Source organism: Anopheles stephensi, chromosome 3 (genome assembly GCF_013141755.1).
Source record: "Anopheles stephensi strain Indian chromosome 3, UCI_ANSTEP_V1.0, whole genome shotgun sequence".
Lineage (NCBI taxonomy): Eukaryota > Metazoa > Arthropoda > Insecta > Diptera > Culicidae > Anopheles > Anopheles stephensi.
In genome coordinates this window covers 70,792,098-70,817,781 of record NC_050203.1, presented here as the reverse complement: position 1 = coordinate 70,817,781, position 25,684 = coordinate 70,792,098, and the positions used below count along the sequence as shown (strand labels likewise).

Sequence of the window (25,684 nt, the reverse complement as noted above, 5' to 3'; positions counted from 1 at the left end):
AAATACACCCAGCATTGAGTTGGCGCTCCCCTCCGCACTGTGTAGTAATCAAGCGTATCAGATAGTATGCATGAAGCTGAATGGAATGGTGAGGTCGTTAACATCAATCACAAGTATTTACAAGAGATCGTAGGTTACACCTTAACCTTTACAGTGGCAAAGATTAAATATCGGGTTAGGGGTTAACATAATTCATCGTTGTGTGATCGATACTTCCTAGTGGTTCATTCGGTGAAAAAGCAAAAGAGAAAGTTATGCTACTCTTAAGCTAGTAGAAATGGAGCCGCCTGGTGGTCCTGAATCGTGTGTAAGGAACATAGAGAAAAAGACGGGGAGCTTTCGTTCTTTGGTTCGTTTGGTACAGGGACAGCTTCCAAGAGAAATCTCGCCGAGTAGTGTATGGTTCATTGGATCGTTGTAATCCTGAAAGCTCTATAGATCGATTGTAGTCATAGTAGTAGAACAATCTCTTGAGAGCTCTTTAACTTCAGGCAGAAGATCTTTAGAATTTACTTATAACAACTTAAAGGATCGTTCAGGTGTTAAAGGTTTTCTTTTTGCTTAAACATCGGCTCGCTAAGGTCCGATAAACAGCTGATCCCCGGCACGACACTCTCAGCTTCGGGTGAGCATCTCTCCCAGTCATTACAACCACCACCAACACACGATCGTACTTTCCCACCGGTGAGCGTAAAATTCGCTCGGAATACGGTCGGACACACTCGGTACTGGTTTGACCGGTCGTGAAAAGATTGTGTTAGTGTGACGCGTTGTCACAGTGTCATAGTCATAGTTTAGAGCGCAATTCTGCTTACATTCTGCCGCGTCCACGTGCTCACTAAGAATGGTTCTGGTTGGACGGTTTTGCCGGTCAACTATGGGCAGATTGTCTTAATGTCTAGCTCTGAAAATAGTTAGATTAATGAAGAATGATACCTTGAAGAAGATGTCTATTGCCTTGCCAAAAAGATTAGAAGCAACCCGTTCAAAGAACCGAGTCCAAGGAAGACCTCGCTGTTCGCACCTGTTTTTGTCTCGCCCCGGGAATCTCAAATGGATTGCGGGAATTCATTTCATTTTTCCCAAACAGGTAGTCAAAGATGGACAAGTGCGAGCCTCTTTTTCGAGTTCATGTAACTCTTTTTTATAAATTGTCAACTAAAAAAGTTAATTGATCGCTTGTTTTTTCGTTGGGTTTCCGGGATATGTTAGATTTCCCTGTGGCCCAGGGTTTATCCCAAGCACTTCACTATAAGATATGCCCTCTTTACACATCAGTAACGTTGAGTGTTCTATTTATAGATGTGAGAGGTCAATGTGCTTGGCATAGGCAATGATTTTAGATAGCTTTAAGAGAAAAATTTTAAATTCTTCCTGACATAGGCATTCAGTGATTCTGACAATATGTTTAGCACTGATGATTCATGCTGTAGATCGTCTTCAGTACGGAACCGTGATTCCCTGCAAAGAAGGGAGAACTAAAAAATAAGATGTGACACACCCGAATGGGGGAACAACCGATTGACCAACGTTTCGTGGAGCTGGCATTTGTTGCATGAAATATGTCAATGCAATTCCATGAACACTTGATTTTAATAAGAAATCTTACGGACATCAAGCTTTAAATGTCGAAGCAAGTGAAAAAAATCGGAATTTGAAATAGATTTGAAGTGACATTTCACAACTTGCGTACAACCAGACCTTCTCTTCTTCTTTCTTGGCCTAACGACCTCTTAGGTTAAGTCTGCCATGTCTGACTTACTAGACTTAATGATACGACGTACTTGGATAGGCAGTCCTCACTATGGAGGAACGGCCCAGCTGAGACTTGAACCCCGGTCCTGCCGTGTGAAGATATTGCCCCTTAATTTCCTGGTAAATAATTTCGGACTCCAATTCCAAGCTTCACGAAATACCATTTTTGTTTCTTCAACATGCTTCTAGTCGTTGGTGTTTTAATTTTATATATTTGTAGTATTATTTTTTAAACTTCTCTTTGTTCACTACGTCTATTATATTATTGTAAAATCGGGTACACGATTTTCGCACGAATTGTACCCTTAAGGCAACTTAGTTATATATGGGTTGAGCCAGCTCATAAAGGTCCCCTTGTTGGAACCTTGGAAATTTTATTTTCATTCTTCCAGATGGTCCAATATCCATTCCATATAGTTCTCCACCTTGGTGTACACACCGGGCGCACTCTGTCTGCCGCAGGTACGCAAACCGAACGATACGACTCCGTACTGGACGTACCGTGCGTTGATGCTGATCGACTTTAGCGGTCCACCCGAATCGCCGGTACAGTTGTCGGTCAGGTTCGTACCGATCGCGCACATCTGATTGTCGTTCAGCTTGGTGTACGGATCCACCTTCAGCAACTGCTGGAGGCACTCGTCGTTTGGCAGTATGCTGAGCTTGGTGAACTGGAGCTTGTTGGAGTACACGGCGGACTCGGTACCGCCCCAGCCGGCAACGAAGAACGTTCTCTGTGTTGTACGCATGGCGGGAGATACTGGCAGGCAGATGGGCAAGACATCTGTGTGGCGCGAGAGAGAGAGAGCAAACGATGTAAGTAAATTGGGAGGCATAGGGTAAATTAGGATTTAAAAGCTCGAAACCCACTATCATTGTAGGATGCATCCTTTGCCAGTCGGAGCAATGCAATATCGTTCACTTTGCGTCGCGCACTGTAGCTTTCGTGCAGGATACCACGCTCGACGGGGATGTCTTGTGGCGGTAGAGCACACAGCTCTCCACGTTTGTCACAATCGATTTCACTGCCCAAATCGAACTCGCCCAATCGGACTATTGCACTATAGAGAGAGAGAGAGATCGAAATCGTTAACTTTGGAAAGATTTGATTGGAGAATCAACATTGATACGTACATATCGTTATTCTTGAGACAGTGAGCCGCCGTCAGCACGTAACGTTCGTTGATCAGCGTACCACCGCACACGAAGTTACCAACCCTCGGTTTCAGTAGCGCCATCCAGGGGTATTGGAACAGTTTGGCATCCTGGCCGAAAGCGATCCTATCCTCCGAATAAGATCCACACCCCTCCAGATCGAGCACATCGATGCCTCGCTTACGGTTACTGTTATACGTGACAGTTCGTGGACAGCACACCTTGTAGACCTGTGTAAAGCGTACCGATATTGAGTCTCGCCCATTTAAAGTCACCATATTGGGAGGTTCAGCTAACTTACATTGCCATTATTGGTCCGTTCCCGTTGGCAAACCCTTGACCGAAATTCACTTCTTAAGCTGTCGGACCATTTGGAGGGCTCGTTAAAGTAGGGACCAAACAGGGCACAGTCGTTAATGACGATACAGCTATCACTACCCGTACATTGGTTAAATTCTGTTGGGAAAGGTTCACGATCCGTTACACAAAGCTCTCTCTTTTGTCACCTCTTGAGGTTTAACTTACGTGCTACTGCTATCTGACAGAAGACGACGATCAGCAGCGTGCTGGACAGGAGCATCGTGAACGACTGCATGCTGGCTGACACGGTTCTTCGGCAGACTAATTATTCCGACGACCGGAAGCACCGTTGTGAGCACGCTACACAGAGCTCCGGCTCGCTTTTATAACGTCAGAAATCGCGCCCTTACCGTCGCCGAATGTTTGTAGGTAGTAGTGGTGATGTTATGAATACTTTCTTGTGATCTTCAAGCATCTGTATGCGTTTGATCGTGCCTCTATTGGATCGTGGTGTTTTGTTTGGATGCAACACACTCGAATCACACTGTCACCGTGAGTCTACTCTGTGTCCGCAACCGTATGGCGCCACACCACAAATGCACGAGGTCGTCGCGACACACCGAGCCTGTCCGGGGCTAATTGATCCGCTGTTTAACAGCTATCACACACACCGACCGCTAGCCTGTCGTGCACTTCTTCCCCGCTATCAGCTGACGCACACCGCTCACTGGCAGGCGAACTGTCCTACAGAGCTTTGCTCATTCGACTGATGGAACGTGTGTAGGACGCATGTTTTTAAAACATCTCACCAGCCGGACGGCTTCTCGCGGTGTCCTCCTGTGTGTTCGCCTTCGTGCTGCCGGTTTTGGGCCGCCAACGGTGACGGCTTGATATTACCACTGCCCGCATCTGATATAACCTTGAATATGAGCGTGCGATCTCGCTCGCACACTATTTGCGATCTTTCGCTGCCTCCCATTCTTACTCCATAATCTTGGCCGGGCTTTCTTCACTTCGCTTGTGTGTGCGGTTGCGGTCAGAAGCATGTCGCGTGTGAGTGTGTATGTGTTTGTGTTCCTCTGGCAAGAAGATGGCCGTGAAATGAAGAAGTTGAAACAACGCGCAGAAACGAGTTTGTCAAAGTTCTGATGTTTTCTTTTCGTGTTCAATCCTTCGATACCGGGATCACACCACGGCATCAGGAGTATGCAGGAGGAGCATCTTCGTGCCCTGCGTACCTAGAAAACGCGAGAAGTGGGACAGCTTACGCGTGTGCTAACTGAAGCGAAAAGACCAGTGGAACCTCCAATTCCGTTTGGGGTTCATAGGAAGATTTGTGTATTTTTTTTATTTAAATGGATAAAGCTTTAATGAGCACAGAAATTCTTCTGATTCGCTTTTAAAACCTCAAAATGGTTGTTTTGTTGAGAATTTAAATTTTAAATCTCAAAAATGGCGTTTTAAACAAAATCGAGATTAAGCCTGTTGTTAATCTGGATGCTAATTGTGGAGCAAGGCCATGATTGTCTTATCAACTTTTTTTATGTGTTCGCTTCCATGTTCCACATTTGATGATGTGATCACCATTACGGAGAGCAAGTTAATGACCCCTTTAGTTAATACCTTTACAGATGCCTGGATGTTGTGATCTGTTTGCAAATCGATGCTTCGGGTTTCCGTGCTGTTTCGTTTTATTCTAAACAAAAAACTGATTGTTTGTATCAAGAACTAGTTTAAAATATTGTGCCTTAGAAAAATGAAGATCACAGTAGAATCAATATTCAGACTAATATTCCAAGCAAGTTCCGGATTTTAATCAAAGCGTTAATTTTTCTCTTTTCGCCTCAAATCCAATGCTTCCTCATAGTCGACCGGTCTTGGATATGCGTACGAGGGATCGCAAAACTGGTTATAATTTATAAGCCGTTCGCGTCTCTAGTTACACCAGAAGTTGGCAAGTGTTGGTGCTAACTTTGGACTGTGAATACAGTGGAATGTTGCTGGGATTAATCAACTTTAGGATGTACACACGATCAGAATATCGTAGAGGAGGAGCAATATACGTATGCACTTACGTATAAACGTAACGATTGTTTATATTGCACTCAAATTATTAGCTGACATTAAAACGTAGACTACTGAGAATTGAATCATTCCTCTCAAGCCGCAAGATTGAATATTTAGTAAGATCTTAAAACTCATTCAAGCTACAACGAACTAATCAACGTTTGTAAGATAATGAGACCTTAAAGGAAATATTCAAAGGGGAATCACATTGGGCTTCAGTCTAATGGGTGTGGTGCGACCATTGAGATACATCAGCTAATAGAAGAATTCTATTATAGTACTTCATATTAGTTGAGTAAAATGGAGACGCCTGGTGGCCCAGAAAGTCAAGAGGACATACAATATATCACGCAATTTAAATAGATTTAATTCGTTTTCCGTTCATTGATAGTTCTATATTGGTTGATATATAGTGCACTATATATAGTGCGCCAGTCTTCACACGGCAGGACCGGGGTTCAAATCCCATCCAGACCGCCGCCTTCCCGTACGCAGGGCTGATTACTTTGCTACGGGTAAAAACAAATCAAGGCAGGCCGAGACCTCTCGAGATGGCAGTGCCAACGAAGAAGAGATATTTTTTTATAATGATGATCTTCCAAGCCTTAATATTCCAATATTTCACTCGATTGTTTTTTATCTCCTACTTCCTATTCTACTTAGTTATTCAAATATCTCTTTTCCACCTGTGTCTCATGCCATGTTCATATATATTACGGATTATGGAAATTAAAGATTATCATTTATCATGCTAAATTCCTTGTAGAATTTGTTTTAGTATCACTTTGATTATAAAACACATCACAAACTTTTCAAAAAACTACACAGTTGTTCTCCGTTTTGCATAACTTCCAGCGTCTAAGGGCAATAAAATTAAAACCGCACTATAATCCGATTCCGATTCTGTATCGGCCTATCTTATTTTAACCGGTTTTGCTGATGTTGTGTTGTGTGAGGCCGTCCGGCTAGCGCGACAACCACAACACCAATTAGTCACCCTGTCAATCCTCAGCTTAGGTCCTTACCCGTCGCTTCCTCAGCGGAACGCACCAAACGCATCAAACCCGAATCGGTGCAGACAGTAAATGGGCCTTTTTTGGGTTTTCCCGGACGCTTCGGAATCAAGTCAGGGGGCCGTACTTTCCACACTGCTGGACAACTGTTTGTCTGGTTCGCACAAAATCCGCACCACCCCCACACACGCAGGTTCTGTGGCACACTCGTGGTCAGTGCTATGTGTTGCTGGTGAAACAAACAGCGGTGGCTTCTTGAGTCAGCGGGCAAAACCTGTCGTCTGCCCGTACCGGATCGTCGTTACAAGATGCGCGCACACACACACAACGTTCCTTGCATTCGACGCGCACGCGTGTGTGTGTGTGTGTTGTTGCGTGTATGTGTCTGCCTCACATGGTACGGGGTGCGAATATGTAAATTAAACAACCTTCCCAGTACGAACGGCAGTCCGAAGCGATCAGCAGACAGAAGCGGTGTAGCTGCAGCTGGCTGTGACCACTATCATCGCGACTAATCACAAACAGCGCCGATCGTGCCGTCAATCGCATTCCGAACGTCAAACGTTCCGGATCGATCGAGTCTACGTTACCCCAGTGAAGTGAAGTGAAGCAGAGGATCGCAGGATAACGGGTGATACAGATGATCTTGAGCTAGAATTCGTGCAGATCGTGATCCTGCTAGTGAACTGTATGTGAAAACGATCGAGTGAATTAGTGCGAAAGGAAGTTTTTGTGGTGAAGAAAAACTTCCACAGCCCACACGCGCACAACCACACACATGCAAGTGATCTATCTGTCTTCCTCGTAATCTCGGTCTCCCTCTCAATGTTCTGGAACTGGTGGGGATTCCGGTTTTCGTACGACACAGCGGTGTGTCGCTGTTAGTGGTTATAAAAGCTGTACTACCGTCCGGTCGCACCAGTTCAGTGTGGTGGTGGTGTGGATCGTTCGCTGCAGACGACGCGGTGATCACAGTACGTCGTTGCTCCTATCGGGACGCGCCGACATTCGGAACCAGTGTTTTACCGGTTATTGATGTTTTCAGTGTCAACAGCTTGTCGGGCAGCAGCCGGAACGAAGATGCACACACAGAACGAACGTGTTGTAGGACTGCTGGTGGTATTGGTCTGTGCCACGCTAGTGCCCACAGTGATAGGACAGCAGCAGCTAGTGTATCGTCAACAAACAGCACCCGCAAATCGTCGCACACCGTTTGCTGGTCCCACACCCGTTCCTGCCACACCCGCAGCGCCTCAAGCTACGTGGCTGCATGGTGCCTCATTCCGGTACAACCCGGCATCGGCCGCAGTGACGGAGCTGGCCCGGGTGATTGGTAGCATACTGGGGCAGCAGAGCAAGGCAGCCGTCTTCTCGCCAGTCAGTATTGCGTGCGCACTGTCGCTGATGTTGATCGGAGCCGAGCAGGAGACGAAGAACGAGCTGATCCGTGTGCTCGGGTTCCAGCAGTACAAAGATCACCTGCACAACATCCACCAGCTGTACAGTGAGATGCTGAACGATTTGGCAAAAACGGAGTTCGATCGTGTGCCGCCACGCTGGCGTACCGCGAATCCCTGCTACGACGATGAGGACGAAGAGGATGCGGCAGCGGCGGCGGCCGAATATCCGGCCGAGAAGGACGTGATACGGGTGACGAATGCGGTGTTTGTGCAGGAAGGATTCCCGCTGAACGCTAGCTTCACGTACTACTCGAAGCGTTACTACAACAGTTCGGCACTGAACGTACCGTTCGCCACCAATCCGGCACGGGCCACTGCCCTCATCAATGCTTGGGCACAGCGGAGCACCGAGGGCAAGATTCGGGACATCCTGTCCGAGTCGGTAGCGGCCGAGGCGGAAATGATCGTTGCCAGTGCACTGTACTTCAAAGCCCTGTGGTCGGAACCGTTCGAGCAGCAGGCGACGGAGTTGAAACCCTTCTACCCGGACGGCCATGGGCGCGAATCGAAACTGGTTCCCACAATGTCTACCGTCGGCTGCTATCCGTACTACGATGCGCGCGAAGTGGATGCGAAGATCGTCGGTCTGTCGTACCAGGGCAACAAGTCGGCCCTCTACATCATCATGCCGAACAACTCGACGCGCCAAACGATGCAGGACTTCCAGCGCCGACTAACGCCCGCCATGATCGGCGACCTGGTGTCGAAGATGACCCAGCGCAAGATGTTCCTGCAGATGCCCAAGATGCAGATCACCAACACGATCAATCTGCGCGACGTGCTGCAGCGGCTCGGGCTGCAAACGATCTTTAACCGCGGCCAGAGCGATCTGTCCGGCATGGTGGCTCGGCCGCAACAGATCGAGCTGTTTTCGACCCGGTTCGGTGAACCGGGTGCCGCCGGACCGGTCGATCCGTCGTCCGTCATCTTTCCCACCGATTACTTCTACTCGGAACCGACCGCCGATGTACGGCGCGGGAACGGAAACAACAACATTAACGCTGCACAGCCAGTTCCAGAGCCGAGCAGGAATCGTGCGACCGAGCCCCCCCGGGTACAGCTGCACGTGAGCGAGTTCATCCACCGGGTTGAGCTCGATATTAATGAGAAGGGTACGGAGGGTGGAGCGATCACGACGTCCACCATCTTCCGGGCGTTACCGTCCATCCATTTCCGGATCGATGCACCGTTCCTGCTGCTGGTCGGGCATGACGATACGCGGCTACCACTGTTCTACGGTACGATCTACGACCCAACGCCTTAGGCGCCGGCCGCTCGATCGGACGGTTAGAAGAAAACCGGAACAAGCAGGAAGATAATTTTAATGCAATGGCGTGCAAATTTCAGAAGACAAGAAACACAAAATCTAGTTTATTATACAGTTAAGCGAATGAAATATATTATACATCTAGACTCTATGGTACTGTGCATTGGGATGTGCGTTTGTTTTGTTTGGTGCATGCTATATCGAATTCTTGCATTGATTGCGGTACATTTGGAGGTAGCAAAGGATGAGAACGACAAGGTAAGCTTCCTTACTGGGAGATCTCGTCTTATTGACGGTGCACTATCGGTGCTTTGGGCGCCATTTAGCATTGTGGGTTTTTTGGGCATGCTGGCCGATGATTAAGTGAGTGCTTTTTGGTAGGTGCATTGGGTATTTCTAGTGATAACGGGTTTGGTTTGCTGTTGCAGCCATCGCCGCATGATGTTTCATTGTTCCTTTTTGTTTGGGAAGAATGAGGAGATTATTATGGACTGGTAACCCATAAAACCATTTTTGGAAAGTTGCTCCTGCCTGGATTCGCTGTTTCGTTACGTAGTTTTGAAGTGTGAATTTGTGCAACACGGAAGGCGATTCATTGTAAACAAATGATCTGTTTTGCATCCAAACCTTCCTATCGAACATGACCTGCCTTTCACAGCTTTGCCTTGTAGCGATCGGTGAATTAAGAGCACCCATGAGAAATACAGTCTGTTGTGCATGTCGAATAAATCATGGAGATTTGAATTTAAAATGGAAAAAATGGGTTTCTCTTGCCAAAATCTCTAAAATATTTTGTTAAATGTTGTCAACGTTAACAACTTGAAACGAGCATTTCGCAATACAGCATCAAGCCGTAAATTTTTAATTATAAATAAATATAACTTGAAACGACCAGTGGTTGCATGACCTGGTAGCACTGTGGGAATGCACAGCTATGCCTGAATGCATGACAGTCAGGGTTGTCGATGGATTGCATACATTTAGGCGTAAAATACGATCAGCGTGAGATTCCGTTTGTTGGATGCAATCGTTTTTACTTTTTTGAATTATACGTTACAAAATTGATACAAAATGAGCTAGATCGCACTAAAACTAAAATTTAATCGGAATAATTGAATAATGAATCTAGCATAGATTTAAAAATAGCCATTCCAACGATATTTAACTAGGCGAACTAGCTGTGTTTTAGCTATGCGTCATACTGTCCGTTGGCTTTTGAGTTATTCCTTTTATTTGTAAGTAAAATTTGGCTGCGTTATCAATTGATTTGGAGCATATAGAACCAAAACGTTAGAGGAATTGAGACAAAAGATTATCTTTCCGTAAGCATTCAGAATGTTGTGATTTCTCCAGATGTTGTGAGGATGAATTTGGGGTTTGCCTCCCGTACTTTACCATCCTCAAATCTAGGGGGGCTAGATTTCGATTATACAACAGTGGTGTATGACCGTAACATAAAGCTTCTTCTTCTTCTTTCTTGGGAATACAACTTCGAAAGATTACGTCCTGCCAATCCTAGCTTTCTGTGATTTGATACTTCCCGTAGCTGAATGGTCAGTCGTGCGAACGGGGAAGCGGTCTGGATGGGATTGTAATCTCGGTCCTGCCGTGTGAGTATCAGAAAATGTGTTCAAAGTATGAAACAACTTCTAGATAACGATGAGCATTTTATTTTTATTCCTTAATCAAAGTCTTCTATACCTTGCCAACAGATTTTTGGCTGATTGGAATCAATTGCGAAATTTTTATTTTTACGATTGAACTTTACATCACATGAAGAGACTCTCAACGTCTCTCATTAATGACCAAGTTTAAAGCAACCTTTTGCATTTTTTTTTGTGTGTGCCAAAAGCAAAGAAAATTCTCAACGCCAAGATCATGGAAATGTAACAAAAAAATGCGAGTATTTATTTTGGGGCAGTAACGATTAATTTGTCATTAAACTGTGCCCGTAAATTGTGACATTAGTTTTAGATGCGGATTCATCATCGTTAGAGTTTATTCAAATTAAATGCATTGAGTGGTGGTTTTTTTTTTGTTGTATTACACCTCATTGAAAAAAGGTAATTAGTTTATGAAAAATGTTTGAAACTTTTAAAGGTTATATGAGAAAGATATTCTATAAAACGGTTGTTGTGAGAGCCAAGATATGAGCCAATTGAACCAGGGTCCAGTGGTAGAGGCGACAGTGGTGCCGGTTTTCATACCGTCAGCCGTCTCCCCGTTTAGAGGACTACCCTATCCAACTATGTGGTAGGAACATGTTTAGTAAGCCATTAAATGGCAAGCATGACCTAGGATACCGTTAAATCAAGAAGAAGAACAAGAAGAAGAAGAAGAAGAAGAAGAACTAATAATTGCCTGTCAGTCAGGATTAATTTATGTTCCAATAACTTTATTTACGATTACGATAAAATGCACACTGCGAAAACTTATTTTGATTTAAACTCTTCGAATAAGACACGCAAAGTCTAAAATTAATATGCCAAACACCCTCCATATAACCTGCCTACAACCCCGTATTGTAATAAAGCGAAAGAATGTGCAAATAAATGTCAGACAAATGTACCAAATTTTGTAAATGCCTCACTGCAAACGTGTGATGCTTTGAAGTGACGCTTCCTGTGCTTTGGCCCAATCGCATTGCTGAATCGTGAGCAACCGATTTGCACAAATTGCACGCACACACGATTTGCAAAACCCAACGCCGAACCAATTGTTCTCCCCAAATAGTGACTTGCAAAACCATAATTACTGCAGGCGACACTTTGTACCGGTGCGCTTGGTTCAGAGTCCAAAGGGGAGACCGAAGCTGTGACTCAGCTCAGGCGCCCGGGGAACTGTGTGTTATCCGATTGTATTGATCTGCTAGAACGAGCATGCACCGGCCACCACGGTTCAACCGATACCGTGAGGCGTACAGGTAGGCATCTCGTCGTGCACATCGTGGTTTGCTGGATGTCGTCATAACTTCGAGCATCCGTCATCGGTCGATGAGTTAGTCAGGGATAGGGATCATTGGGATCGCTCGGTTCCTGAGTACCATTTTGGGGGATTCAAATGAACCGATGATGCTGGGAGTTGACGGTTGGCATGTGTTTCGGATTTTCCTTCGCCCCATTCGGTGCTTCAAAGCGGCGGGCGTACGTTTAACAAATGGTTCATGGTGCTGCACGAGTTGGCAGATGACGCTACGAGATGAATGATGCACGGCCAGTGAAGTATCTCCGGGATGAAACCCAATGATGCTGATCATTACGAAAAAAAAATCGTGTAAATAATATTTTTCTAATAGCCTTAGACATTAAAGCCATCTAATTTATTGTCTATAACGTATTACCTTTTTCCTGATGTCAAAGTGTCAAATAAGCAGCTTCAAGAGATAGGCGTGAAGTAATTGGTCGTAAACGACTCAGAAAGGTTATATGTACCGTAAAGCGTCAGTACCACTCTTGTAAGTATGACGTGAGCCTGCGTCCCACCGAAGCAAACTGTCACCATCAATATTTTGCCAGCAATTAGTAATGTAAATAGTATATCGAAATGCCTCAAAATATCTATCTACCATGGCCAATTGTTTATCTTGATGTCGTTTTTATAGACGTCAAATTCGAAAAGGGCCATCAGTGGAAAATTGATTTGGGGAAATCCACATCCACTTCCTGTCCTGTGTGATCACCAGCTTTGCATACTTCCTTCTGGATTTCTGACCGATAAGAGATCGGTGTTCTGTTGGGACAAAATTTTTTTTACCAAACCCATGTCGTGCAGCTGTGCAGGGTTTGATCGATTCTCCGAACGCTAGCATGACTGTAACACGATGAGTTTGCACAACTCTGTCTATCGTAAACATCCACGCCAGATATGCTGCGATGAGCTTATGAATGGCTCTCAAACATCTGGCCCTTCGGAGGGAGGAGCCGGTCCAGGGCAGCTCAAGATTGGGCCAAGAACACACGATGACGTAGATGAAGACCGTGCCGTGCGTTATCTTTCCAATGTTACACAAGCGTACGTGACGAATGGCTATGGCAGTAGCCACCTTATCAATGCAAATAGGCGCTCGCACGCTTGCAATTCCTGGCACATGATGCACCATGAAGCGGTTAGTAAAATTCCTGCTCAATGCGATACTGTAGACATAGTAGCTTACTCATGAAAGCTACTTAAAAGCGCCAAGAAGGTCCGAAAACAACATAATAAAAAAACAACCTCCGAGGTGTTATCTTTCACGAAATGTAAACAAGTAACAGAACAGGGCAGGCGCTAATGATGATGATTTCTTTTTTTTTCGTGGGCTGTTGTTGTGAAGATTTTTAATGCGTTTTAGATCTCGGTTTCCGGTTCAAGATAAGAGTTATCCAAAATTAATACGAAATTTTACAACTTCCGTGCTAATTGTCGAATTAGGTTCAGAAGTCATGTTCAAACAATTTTGCAAACTCATAGAAATCGGTTCGAATAGCTTTGGAGCGAATCGGGTAGTTTTACATATGTTCATCCGGTTCAACTCTGAAATCATATCTAGAACCTTCTCTATCACATAAACTGACACACACACAAACACACACCCCATTTCCCCTTTCTGGTTTTTTGAAAACTGGATTCCGTGTTCCTATTTCTTCGGTGCTTCATCTCGAAAACTTTTACCTTACGGCTCGTGGCATCATTCTCACGTCTGATCAGTGGTTTTAGGATGTTTCGGATATTTATTAAGGTGTTTTCATTGCGTTTAAAAATTCAGGAAGATACTACAATGGTCCACGATTTAAAACGTGTCGCTAATACGTGCTAAAGACAGTATTTGATAACTGACTGCTGACAGCATGGTGATAAGTCGAAAATAAATAAATTAAATAAGATAACTATGATCGACACAATGATTTTACAAAATATTTTATTAAAGCTATCAAAAATGCTCATTATAAGTTGTTAAAATGCTGATTAGATTGTGCTGTAGTCGAAGGGCACTTGTTATTGCCTTTAGTTTATTATACTTAATAAGGTAATCAAGGGTTTGCCACGTGGTGCAGTTAAAACTTTGGTGTGTTCAAATGTTATATTAAATAAATTTTAGCTTATGGACTTAAATACTAATTACCAGAATTATTTGAAAAACAATAAAATATAGTTAAATGACAGCATAGTATATTCAGGTTACTTAATTGATCTGTCTCATTTTACGCTGTAAAAAAGATCGACAGCTACAACGCCAATAATTAACCAATTTACCAATAAATTAAAAATAATTGTGTAGAATCTGTTATTGAAAGCTATTTAATATTAATGTGCTCTAAGCCAACCTTAAACATCTTGGAATTGCCTTTTTTACGGTGCTTAATAAGGCCATAAAAGAACTCTCCGACACGTGTCACTGCAATTGCTCTGATGATTTTGATTATTTAGTGCAATAATTATCGAATATTAAATATTTATAGATTCGAAGGCCTCATTCATAGATGCTATTGAATTACTAGAATTGTATTAAAATTTTTGTATGCCATTTTTGGTTTCGACTTGTTAATATAAACCTTGCCTATTTATGACTCTTATTAAGGTAAAACAGGGTTCCCCACGTGACACAGTAATAACTTCAAAGAAGCCAGTTTCTTACAGGGTTCTTCAGTTGAAAAGGCAATAGCATCCATTTTTATTGTACGCGCCTTCGATGAAATGGCAAACAAAGCTAGTTGATATGGAAACTGCATCAGATGATAGGGAAACGGAACCATTGAACTAGATATTAAGAATGGTTTGATCAAATAACACTTTTAATTAAGGTATATTTCATAGCGGACTCTCCTTATAAGGCAAATAAAAATATTGACCATACAAATTCTTCATTGATAAATAAATAAAATAAATAAACCCTGAACAATGTAAAACAAGCTGTCAGCAAAGCTTCACAGCTTTATGGTAACTGTTTGTCTGTCATAAATCGCTATCCATGACCTCCGCAGAGTTCAAGCATCCATCTGGCCCAGATCAATCCACCGATCTAGTGTCCTCTGAACTGTTTACCTCGTCTCGGTGCCGGTACTTTGGGCTTTCCAAACTCTTGTGCGAATATTGAACGGAACCGTTCTTTGCCATTGGCGGCTTTCCCCGTCAAGGATTACCACTTTCGGAGGTCAGTAGAAAGATACTTCTTCTCCACTGCATGGCAGTTCAGTTTTTTCCAAGAACCATACAGATCTCAGACACTAACCACGAAGGCGACAACCGTAACCTCACAAAACGAAACACGTGTTCTCGCGTCAGCGTGCACTACCTGATAGCGATGCGGGCAGCAGCCCGCTGGTTGTTTGGTCTATTTGCAGTGTTGTTCCTTTTACGACGCTCGCGTACTCACTCTTCCCAAACTCCATAATGCTCCACAATGGCGGCGAAAATGGCATCACGGGCGCTATCTGTTCCGCAAGCGCAGTGACTCATCTGCGGCGCGTAACTGAATCGCATAAAACTGTTTCGGTGCCGATCGAAGCCATTCAGTCTCGAGAGCAAGCTACAGCGTGTCGGTTGTGCTTGTAGTGCAGTACACAGAGTCTAGCAACAAATCGTTTCCTAGTGCGGAGTGCAGTTCGAATGGTGAGTCGAGTTTGTGAGTCGTGCTGGCAAGGATTGGTTCGTAATTTGATCGGTCCGATCGGTGCAGTGTGATTAGCAAGAGGGGAAAAAGTAAAACAAAACAAAACCTTGGCGTGCTTTGTCCGGCCCGACAGCTGTGGGATGAGCCTGGGAACCGGGGGGTGTGGGGGCCGTGTGCTTTGTGCCGGTACAATGAAGGGCATTCCAGCGGTGCAATGTGGCGCATTGTGTGATAATTGAGTTGGTGCAGTTCGCGTACTCGGCTTTAAATGATGTAGATGCAAACGGTTCGGTATCGATGACGTTTCGCAACTGAACGTTGGTGGATGGACTAGTGATCTCTAGATCTCTACCCGTGGGGGAGAAGATTTAGAACACCGATAATCGTGATCTGTTCCAAAAGAGCGGAGGAGTAGTCAGAACAACGAACCTAATTAGATTTATGCTTCAAAGTGAATTAAGGCGTGCTAAATTCCAAGTCCGTCTAGAGGATTCCTTGAAGAACGAACCAGATATTCAAAGTTTTTCTAGAACTCTCCGAAATTAGAATTGGTACTGCCCTGTTCTCCAAATTCTCCAAACCTTGAGCCAATGTCGTACCACCACCTGTACGTCATTAGTGATGCTTGTGCTTGTGCCGCTTCATGGCAGATTGCCGCCAATGGTCGTGTGGTGTGTTTTTTCACCTTCCATCCAACTCATCTAAATTACCCCGAATGCGCAGCAAGTGTAAGCACACAATTATGCACAGTACCGCCACGAGGTTCGTCATCCGGGTGGCCCGGTGGTAATTGCAAGGTAATAATCGTAAAAAAAAACCAGCCGAAACGTTTCATTGATGAGCTTGGTTGAGGCGGTTTCTCTTTTCTGCCTGGCCCCGTTGGGTTTGGAAGCTTCTGAACTTGTTGTTGATGTTGGCTCGGAAGTGTTCTGAGCGATCCAGACGATGTCCAATACGTGGCAAGGGCTTTGGCGCTGCCGCTGGATATTGATTGTTTGCGGTCCCCTTTGGTATCCGTCAAGTGTTTCCTCAACACGTTCTCTGTTTGTTTGTTTGGTCGAGTTTTGCTGCCGCGATACCGGTAGGATGTTTAACAGCCATTAGCATGTCGCTCGAAGGGAGATGAGCCGAGCGGGTGGTTTATAGATTATACCGCCCCGTACCGGTTATGCCCGCGGCAGGTCGCGTTTTAAGCGCGAGCCGTTAGCGAGTTGATCGATAGACTTACTTGATCGACAGCGCTTAAACGGGACGAATATGGTAATATGGACTTTTGTGCGAGTTTATATTTGTGAAAGATTTCCGATACGCAAATCGCCGCCATGATCAGGCGATGATTTTGTCGAATGAAAATTGAACATTCATTATCTAAATATAAATATATCGGAGTGACCTCAAAATCTTCTATCATATCGCGCAGGTCATCGCGCTTTCGGCGATGATATGCAAAAATTGGAATCCATTCTCGGGCAACAAAACGAAAAAAAAAAACTTCGCAGATGTTAAAACGGTTTTACGCACAAGACGCGTGATGATGAGTTCATGTCTCTTTCAATTTCTTTGCTGTTATTTGCTATTCGCCCGATCTGTGAGCCCGCTTTTGGCCTCCTCTTGCGTCATCGCTGATGGATGTTTGTAAATAAACCAATATGGCGGTATGATGCATTTGGCATCTGTCTGACATTGGCAGGAGTTTTGAAAGTAAAAGTGATGCTACAGCTGGCACTGGTCGACGGGTGGGGAGTTTGGGAAGTGTGAAACGATTACTAAGGCTCAACGACACGTGATGACTTTTGCCTTGCTCTTGTTGAGATGAAATAGAGAATACAATGCCGGCCGCTGTTAGAATAACTTCCACTCCAACTCCAAGAAGCCTCAATAAAGGGACGCAGCAAAGATCGTGCCCACCAGCCGGAACCGGTTTTTTTAATCTAGAATGTTTCTGCGATCGATCAGCCCGAGCTGAACCCGATCGTACACTTAGCACTTGGCTTGGGAGTCGTGTGCATCAAATTAGCCGTGGTGGAGTAAAATGAAATTCAATAACTTGCTAACTTCCAGTTGGGGAGCTGTTTTGTATAGAAGAGCGACAAAGAGAGAGAGAAAGAGAGAGAGAGAGAGAGAGAGAGAGAGAAGATCGAACGGTCTCGCCCGCCTGTTGACGGGAGCCGGAATGTAAGTGTTTGCCAAGATGGCGACGATAAGCTCCGCTGGAAAAGCTTACAAGTCTGGTTGCCCTTTTTTGCGAAAGTAACTTCATCCACAAAGGGACGAACGGTAGATTCCGACAGAGGTGTCACAAAGTTGCTGTGTCGTGATTACCGGAAGCGATACAATCACCAACTTCGGAATCGGGGTAATTATCTCGTGCCGAGCAGCTAGATATAGCCATCACGATTACTACTAACTGCGGGATGTACTGCAGCGTAATTGACAGCTGTCAAGAGTGTTGATGGGCAGTGAGTTTGTAGCGAAAGACACTTTCTAGCGCATTGAGAGGTCACAGAGGACAGGAAAGGTTGGCGCGGGGAAGGTTATCAAAGAGAGTCTTATTTGCATGGGATAGACGTAGGATTCGATTCACATTGCGACTGTTTGTTTTATACGCTGTACTGACTTAGCAGCTACAAATAAATCAAGGCAAAGGGAGAAGAAAAGATGTCGAAACAAAGCTCTTAGGCAGGCAAAAGAGCGACCCGGTGGTAGAGGAGACAACGGCACCGGATTTTCATACAGCAGGTCCGGGGTTCAAATCGCATCGTGGCCGTTCTCCAGCTACGTCGTATCACTAAGTCTAGTAAGCCAGAAATGACAGGCATGAACCAAGAGGTCATTAGTTCAAGAAGAAAGAGAGAGAGTGAGAGAGAGAGAGAGAGAGAGAGAGAGAGAGGTAGACAAAAGCATTTGCCTGGTTAAAATACAACGAATATTCTATTCAAGATAATGAAGAATCTATTGACGACCTGTGTCTTCTTGTACCAAAGCTCAAGTTGCTGTCTCAGGGATGATTTGCCTGATGATAACGATTTCGTCCAGCAGTCACACTATCCATAGCGACATAAAAAAAAAACTGATGACGCAAATGCAACAACTCTCATGTACACGTTCTAATAGTTGCACAAATTATCCAAACCCACCACCACCACGACAGCTTAGTCAGTGCGAGTACTAGCACTGACGCTACTAGCTGTCACCCTGGTGCTCAGCACCAATTTGAATTATGATTTGCTGTCGCACACTTATCGCCACTCGCTCTTCGCTATTTGTTCAAAACAACACATCAATTAAAGTTAAAGAATCATTGCAAAGGACCACGACTTGTGATGAAGCCCTTGTGGAGAGATTTATAGTGCAAAGTAAAATGCTCACGATCACCAATCCTGGTGGTGTGTTGGGGTGATAATATTTTACTCTTGCCAGTAACGGGGGCACGACAATCTTGCTGCCTGCTCTGCCGCATCGTGCGCACGATGAAATGGTTTGGATTTTCCCAGTTTTGGGTATTTCCGACAAGCAGTTGTTTTAAACTTGTTTCCGTCCAGTACTTGCTCCTCCTCCGGCTCGTCACGCGACATTTAGTAAGATCCGCCGCGGACAAGGGGTGCGACTTGCAATGATCTTCCATCAACCATTTTTGCTAAACCCGATCACGTAACCGATTCGTTCGCTTTGAATTGAACCCACGAACCGGAGTTGGTTTCGTTCTTTATGTAAATTGGCATGCGTGGGCAGAATTCGAAGTGTTCCATCAGTTTAAAGTGTATTTTTTAATTTTATTTATAGCCAAAATGAAACACTTGCAAGTACTTTCGTTCACATTATGGCTACTGCTGGTACCCTTAGCCCACGGTCAGTGGAATCGCTATTACACACAATCGCCCAGCGTGAGGTACACACCGATGGTTCGTGCACCGCAACGCGTTGCACTTAGGCAAAACTTTGAGAGTGGTCCAACAGCTGCCCCCTCACCAACCCCGGCCCGAAGACAGCCAGCTGCATCAGCGACGCCCGGCTATTCGTCTAGCAGCGGGCTATCGCTTACCCCGGACAATGATTCCAAGATATCGCAAGTCGTGGTAGACTTCATGATGCGCATCAGCCGAACGTTGGCACAGCATCACAGCAAGGCAGAGCTGTTCTCCCCCCTGAGCATCATTACCGTGGCCAACCTCCTGTTCCTCGGTTCCGGTGGTGTTACACACGAAGAGTTCGGCAAGGTACTCACCCCGTCCAGCATGAACTGGAAGCGTATGCATCAGCGGTACGGTAGTGTGCTAGCGAATCTCGTATCACCGGACCCGGTTGACAGTCGACGGGATCAATGGCGCCGCCAGACCTGTCCTCACGATGAGGACTACGACGATGTCCCGAACTCCCCAGCAGTGAAGTAAGTGCGCTAAGAACAATCGGGAAGCCGTCACAACGCGAAACTAACGAACATTCTTCCTCACTAGATCGCAGGTTATTCGCATCGCGAACGGTATCTTCTACCAGAAGGATCTTCCCATGCGTCAGCAGTACGCCATGTTGGCCCGCAGCCTGTACGGCGCCTTGGTACAACCGATCGATCCGCAAAATTCGGCCGGCTCCACCGCCATGATCAACCGGTGGGTGAGCGATGTGACGGCAGGCAAAATTCGCAACATGCTCGAGAGTTCGCTCAGCCCCAGCTCCAGCGTGGTAATCGCGAACGCACTCTACTTCAAAGCCAAGTGGAAGACCCAGTTCGAACCGCTCGTGACCCGTGATGCCCCCTTCTTCCCGGACGGGCTGGGTGGGCCGTCCTATCGCGTGAAGATGATGAGCCTTAGCGGATGTTTGCCGTTCTACAGGGCGCGTGACGCAATGGATGTGTCGATCGTGGGCCTGCCGTATCGCGACGATACCAGCACGATGTACCTCATCCAGCCGGCCAACTCGAGCCGCGTTGCCGTCAGACATCTGCAGGCATCGCTCACCGGCAAAATGCTCGACTCGTGGATCGGTCAGATGAAGCTGCAGTCGACCAGTGTGCGGCTGCCGAAGATGCATCTGCGCAACAGTGTCGATCTGCTGCAGTCGTTCCAGAAGCTTGGCTTCAACTCGATCCTCAGCCCGGCCAAAAGTGATCTTTCGAACATGATTGACAGTGCGGCCGCGGGACAGAAACCGTACGTGAATCAGATCCTGCACAAGCTCGATCTGGCGATCGATGAGGAGGGTACGGAAGGTGCGGCCGCCACCTCGGCTCTGGTCGATCGTATCGGATCGCAGCGACAGTTTAACGGAAACGCACCGTTCCTGGTCTATCTGCGGCACGATGCTACCGGGCTGCCGCTGTTCTATGGACCGATCTTCGATCCGCGCTAGTACGAATGACGGGCGCTCCCAGTTTGGGCGGAACAACCAAAGAATTTAGCGGACGAGAAGAAAGCGGAAGGAAAGTTTTCTGGTGCATGTATTTATTAGGATGTCGCGGTTTTGTTACCCTTTCTGTGCAGCTTAGCGTTGCGCAGCTATTTGACATTTATAACAACTTTCATAAAGGTATTACTATTTGTATGCGTTGCTACTGTGCTGGTGCAAGCAGGAGGTTAGGACCGTTGCGGTACAATAGCATGTGCTTAGCTAAGCGAGATAGGCTTGAACTGTTTAGGTATTTGTAAACTGTAGCGTTAAGTGATAGAAGACGCATTTTTTATTAAAATAAAACTTATCGTTCGATAATGATAATGAGTACTCGCTTGATTCCATCTATGGTCCCGCCTAACATAGGCAAAGATCGAACCACAACACATTGAAGTCACACATGAAAGCCCAAGCGAAAGAATTCATTTAAGCAAACATTTGCCTTCCCCCTCCCCGATGCTATCCAACATTCCAGTGTGGAGCTGAAATGAATAGGAATATTCATTAGTGGCAGCGTTCTTCACGTTCCCGGGCAACTTTTGTATTCACCTGCGGAACAAATAGAAAGACCTTCGTCTTTATCCGGCGGCTCGGCTGAAAGCTGAGCAAACATGTTTTCAATGCCCCGAAAGTGTACAGAACCGTGCGGGAAGACACTCGCAGGGTTCGCTGACAGTTGGCGGGCAGAGATTTCGCGTGGAACCTGCGCGCGTGCGGTACGCTTTATGCGAAAAGGTAGTGAAAAGGCTTCGACGGGGATGATTGTTGGTGTTTTGTGTTGTGCCCTGTTGTGCCGATGATGATGACGCCGTTGCGCGTGCAAACAGGTCTTTGTTCGTCTTCGCAAGTTATTTCGGGTATTTCCCGGTGTTTGGGCGCATGTTGGGTTATTCTTGTTTGGTTCACGGTCAGTTAGAAGCCATTCTTTCGTACGGGCAGGTGGACGTCGCGATTGCCAAGTGTCGGACAGATGTGATAAGATGAGACCGGGCACTATCTTCGGAGGTGTTGTACTTCTGTGCCTGTCACACATCGGTTGGGGACTATCTTCGGAGGTGTTGTACTTCTGTGCCTGTCACACATGTGATTTTGGAGGTTATTGGTAGTAGAAGGGCCTATCAATGAGTTCACCACCATTCAACCATTCAAGGCTTCATCAAGGGTTGCGACACGGAGCAACGGTGTGTACAGCTCGCACTGTGCGGCCAGTATCTCCACTACGTGAACGAGGCACCGAAGTATTGGCCTCCAAGTGTACGGGAGGAAGCACTCCAGCAGCTGTGTGACGTGCAGCGGGGGGTGAATGGTTCCAAGGTAATGGAGACAGTGTGGGTGTGTTTGACGCGCGCTAACGCCTCATCTCCATAGATCTACTACATATGCTGCAATCGGAAGGAAATTCTGTGTGGCGTTACCCGAGTGCAGCTGATCGCGTATGGTCAGCAGGCTCGAGCGCATGCCTTTCCCTGGATGGCGTTGCTAGAAACGAGCGTCAGCGATGAACTTCCTTGCGGTGGAAGTCTCATCACCGATCGCCACATACTGACGGCAGCTCACTGCGTCAAGGCACGGAAAATGTAAGCCACCATCGTCAAACAAACGGCATCGGGTTGGGTGAATCAACGTTTGGCTTTTCCTTTCCAGCGTTGGCGTACGTGTCGGGGTGCATGATCTCAACAGCGATCGTAAATGTGACGATCGAATTCATTTTAGAGATGACTACGATGACAGCGATGAGAGCACCGAAACGGGCGAGACCAGCGATGCTGAGTACTCTGCCGGGTGTAGACCTCCGGCCCAGCGCATTCCCATCGACACGATCGTGATTCACCCGAAATATAGTCCACGCTCGAAGCGCAACGATTTGGCGATCATCCGGCTGCAATACCCCGCCATCATCGGGTACAGTGAGTAGGGTTGAATGAAGTGTGTCCACTTGGTCCACATTAGCCATAATACGCTTTTGCATTTCTTCACGATCCCAGGTGTTATTCCAATCTGTCTACCACTGACGGAGCAGCTACGCGCGTACCGACCGTCGGATTCTTTCGTGACCGGCTGGGGACTAACGGAGTCCGGGGAACGATCGTCCGTACTGCGGTATGCCGTCTTACCGGCGATCACTTTACCCGACTGTGCGATGCGTATCAAGGAGCTGGATCGGGTAATTGTACTGGACGATGCGCATCTGTGCGCTGGCGGGAACAATAAGACGGCTCACTGTAATGGAGACTCGGGAGGACCGCTGCAGTACGTGTCCGACTCGACGCGCTTCGTTCTGCAGGGTGTGGTTTCGTTTGGGGTGAAAACTTGCGGCACCAAGCTTGCACCGGGAGTGTTTGCAAACGTTACGCACTTTATCGAATGGATCGTGCGGGAAGCCAATGTATTGGATTAGGAATGGAAGCAATACAAATGAAGAACGATGCACTGACTGAGGAACAAAGTATTGGCGAGAATTGGTTCTTGGATTTTGTTATAGGATACGGACAAATTGCATTGTCCGATTCGCTCTAGTGGGGTTTAGGTATGCTTATAATTTAATTTACTTCAACATTTTCTCAATATAAAGCTGAAATATGCATTTCTAATCATGAAACAAATTGTGGATTTGAAATATTGTAACACAAATATTTTTTTTCGATTTACCTAAACTTTTTTTTTGTTCATCTCGTGTAGTTAATCCTCATCGTCTGTATGCTTTCATCCTTTCGTTCGTAAATCCTCCGTATGTTTTCTTTCTCAACATATTTGCACTTTCGGTCTTTCATGTCACCTAACGGCTATATTATTTTCCTAATAATAAGACAAAGTTCGCAAAACTCTTGCGGAAAGTAAATTGAATGAATATACAATTAAAAAACAGGCTATCTTATGAATTCGCCACAAATTCCCTCCATTTTTCTATTTGTCGTCCGTTATATTTAAAAATGTCCGTTACGTCAAACGTCATCCCGCGCGAACGGACGCTCATGTCCGCACAACCATCCCACCGTGCACACACGCACAGCTGATGTTGACGTTTGGCCTGCTCGCTCGTGAGTTGTTTGCCTTTTTCCACCTCGTGAATTCGTGGCCGTGTTTCGCTCGCGAAAGAAAATCTCCGTGCGTGCGTGCGTGCGTGTGTGTGCGAAAAGAACGTTTCCCACAATTCACCCCCAAAAGGTAAGCTCTTTCGCCAAGAGCCAAGTGTGTACGTGTGAAGAAAAACGACGTGTACGACGTGCGGGTAGCTTTCGGATCAAGCGGCATCCGTGCTGAGTTCGGTGCGTTAGCAATCTTGTGGCGTGGCTGCTTTTTTTTTTGCTCCTCTTCGTCTGCTATCGCGAATCGTCGTCGTGGAGAGGTGATGCAGAATCAGGCAGTGGGGGGCGCGTGCAATTTGTTTACATTTTCGCGAATCCGTACGGGCGGCTGGTGGTGTCTCGATACGAAAATCAAGGTTCTAGTGCTCGGTGAAGTGTTTTTGTGGGTCCCAGTTACGCAATTTAGGCGTCAGCGGAAGCGATTGTGGGGTGGGGATAAGTATGCGGAGTGGTTTGGTATGCAGCGCAGTTAATTAGATGATTAGATCGAGGCGAATCGAACGGGCTGAATGTGTAGAGTGCAGGCAGTGCAGGAGAAGAAAAAAAAAAACGACGTCAGCATCCCAGCAAGCAGCCAGCGTTAAACGTCAAGCGTTCGATGCTTCCAACACGCGTATACGTCTGAGCGCAATCAGTGTTTGTGTGTGTTTGTACGTGTGGTGATGTATGCTTTTGGCGGTTTGCAACTGGGAGGCAAACGAAATGAAAACACATAAAAATGCGTCTCACAATGATTTTAAAAATAGATCATGTGTAAATATTTTCCCACCCAAGTGCTTAACCACCTGCACTTTAAGGGTGTCCGTCCTTGCATCTGGTTGCCTTGGCAGCAAATAGTTCAAGGGCAACTCATCGTCTGTGGATGCTTTTTCTCTGTTTTTTGGGGCACAATATTTTCACCGGCTCAATAATAATGGAAGGAAATTTGATGCCTTTTTGATATCCATTAGCGAGCGCTTATTGCCAATTAGAGACGCTTGTTAGGTTTGCTGTGAGCTGCCGGAGCTGTTCACAATGACACGTTTCGTGCTTGATTGAACACTTCCGAGCTCCGTTCAAGCTCAGCGGACACCGGCGGGGCATGGTGGTGGTATCATTTGTTATTGTTTACAATCGTTTTTTTTCTCCTCATCTGTGTCTTGCGTGATCTGTCTTTTATTCATTGCCTTATTGTTTTATGATTAAGTTGTGTTACACTTTTGATTTATAGGATTTTAATTACTAAATTAAGGTTGCTGATACATTTGAAGGTAAGTACATCATTATTTTCCCCACTTTGCTCTTTACTTTTACGGACGCCGGTCTTCACCCGGCAGGACCGAGTATCAAACCCCGTCTGGATCGTCTCCTCAGGACTGACCATCCACCCTGATGGGTAAAATCAAGTTAAGGAAGCCAGAAATTACAGACCAAGACCTCTTGAGGTTGTACGGAGCAGAAGAGTACTTTTTTATATTAACTCTTCAATTGAGTGAGCCTGGTTGTGACATCAAAGCACACAGAAATCGAAGTCCAAGCTTGATCCCTTTTGATTCGATCACAGTAGACTGAGCGTCCGCACAGTTTCACTCCGTTGAAGTGCGTCTGCTCTTGAAAAGAAAGCA

General features: G+C 45.9%; 4 protein-coding genes across 18 annotated transcripts in view; 3 read left to right on the top strand and 1 right to left on the bottom strand.

Moving 5' to 3' along the window:
• Positions 1-1,938: 1,938 nt before the first annotated feature.
• Positions 1,939-4,089, bottom strand: LOC118512573 (phenoloxidase-activating factor 3-like). The gene is made up of 5 exons (XM_036057191.1): positions 3,436-4,089; positions 3,212-3,366; positions 2,890-3,140; positions 2,626-2,816; positions 1,939-2,539 (listed from the first exon to the last, which is right to left on the bottom strand). Exons 1-5 carry the CDS (start codon positions 3,503-3,505, stop codon positions 2,136-2,138), a joined length of 1,071 nt encoding a protein of 356 aa, XP_035913084.1. The 5' UTR covers positions 3,506-4,089; the 3' UTR covers positions 1,939-2,135.
• A 2,636-nt stretch (positions 4,090-6,725) lies between these two features.
• LOC118510035 lies at positions 6,726-20,955 on the top strand. Its single transcript, XM_036051423.1, has 5 exons — positions 6,726-9,011; positions 12,880-13,122; positions 15,485-15,605; positions 19,390-19,993; positions 20,061-20,955. Exons 1-5 carry the CDS (start codon positions 7,326-7,328, stop codon positions 20,953-20,955), a joined length of 3,549 nt encoding a protein of 1,182 aa, XP_035907316.1. The 5' UTR covers positions 6,726-7,325.
• Positions 20,956-21,781: 826 nt separating this feature from the next.
• Positions 21,782-23,597, top strand: LOC118512572 (phenoloxidase-activating factor 3-like). Of its 2 annotated transcripts, none has more exons than XM_036057189.1 (6): positions 21,782-21,851; positions 21,934-22,035; positions 22,145-22,308; positions 22,363-22,571; positions 22,639-22,901; positions 22,980-23,597. In XM_036057189.1, exons 1-6 carry the CDS (start codon positions 21,791-21,793, stop codon positions 23,390-23,392), a joined length of 1,212 nt encoding a protein of 403 aa, XP_035913082.1. In that variant the 5' UTR covers positions 21,782-21,790; the 3' UTR covers positions 23,393-23,597. The 2 variants fall into 2 exon arrangements, with proteins under 2 accessions (XP_035913082.1, XP_035913083.1); XM_036057190.1 differs by having other exon boundaries at positions 21,806-21,821.
• A 377-nt stretch (positions 23,598-23,974) lies between these two features.
• Positions 23,975-25,684, top strand: part of LOC118512567 (restin homolog) — a 61,875-nt gene continuing 60,165 nt past the window's right edge. For 9 of the 14 annotated variants that reach the window (XM_036057172.1, XM_036057171.1, XM_036057170.1 and 6 more), the window contains exon 1: positions 24,015-24,159. The gene's annotated coding sequence lies outside the window, so the exon portion shown is untranslated. Of the gene's footprint in view, positions 24,160-25,290; positions 25,331-25,684 lie in introns of all 14 variants that reach the window. The other 5 variants (XM_036057178.1, XM_036057177.1, XM_036057162.1 and 2 more) reach the window with 4 other exon arrangements.

Bases quoted from the DNA above. Each gene is read 5' to 3' on its own strand.
- LOC118512573 (XM_036057191.1), bottom strand. From the start codon at position 3,505: ATGCAGTCGTTCACGATGCTCCTGTCCAGCACGCTGCTGATCGTCGTC. The intron at 3,367-3,435 runs GTAAGTTAAACC...CTTTCCCAACAG, and splicing joins CTGTCAGATAGCAGTAGCAC to AATTTAACCAATGTACGGGT. The intron at 2,540-2,625 runs GTGGGTTTCGAG...CGCGCCACACAG, and splicing joins GGATGCATCCTACAATGATA to ATGTCTTGCCCATCTGCCTG.
- LOC118510035 (XM_036051423.1), top strand. From the start codon at position 7,326: ATGTTTTCAGTGTCAACAGCTTGTCGGGCAGCAGCCGGAACGAAGATG. The intron at 9,012-12,879 runs TAGGCGCCGGCC...CATCCACGCCAG, and splicing joins CGATCTACGACCCAACGCCT to ATATGCTGCGATGAGCTTAT. The intron at 15,606-19,389 runs GTGAGTCGAGTT...TTTTATTTATAG, and splicing joins TGCGGAGTGCAGTTCGAATG to CCAAAATGAAACACTTGCAA.
- LOC118512572 (XM_036057189.1), top strand. From the start codon at position 21,791: ATGATGATGACGCCGTTGCGCGTGCAAACAGGTCTTTGTTCGTCTTCG. The intron at 22,309-22,362 runs GTAATGGAGACA...TCATCTCCATAG, and splicing joins GGGGGGTGAATGGTTCCAAG to ATCTACTACATATGCTGCAA. The intron at 22,902-22,979 runs GTGAGTAGGGTT...TCACGATCCCAG, and splicing joins CCCCGCCATCATCGGGTACA to GTGTTATTCCAATCTGTCTA.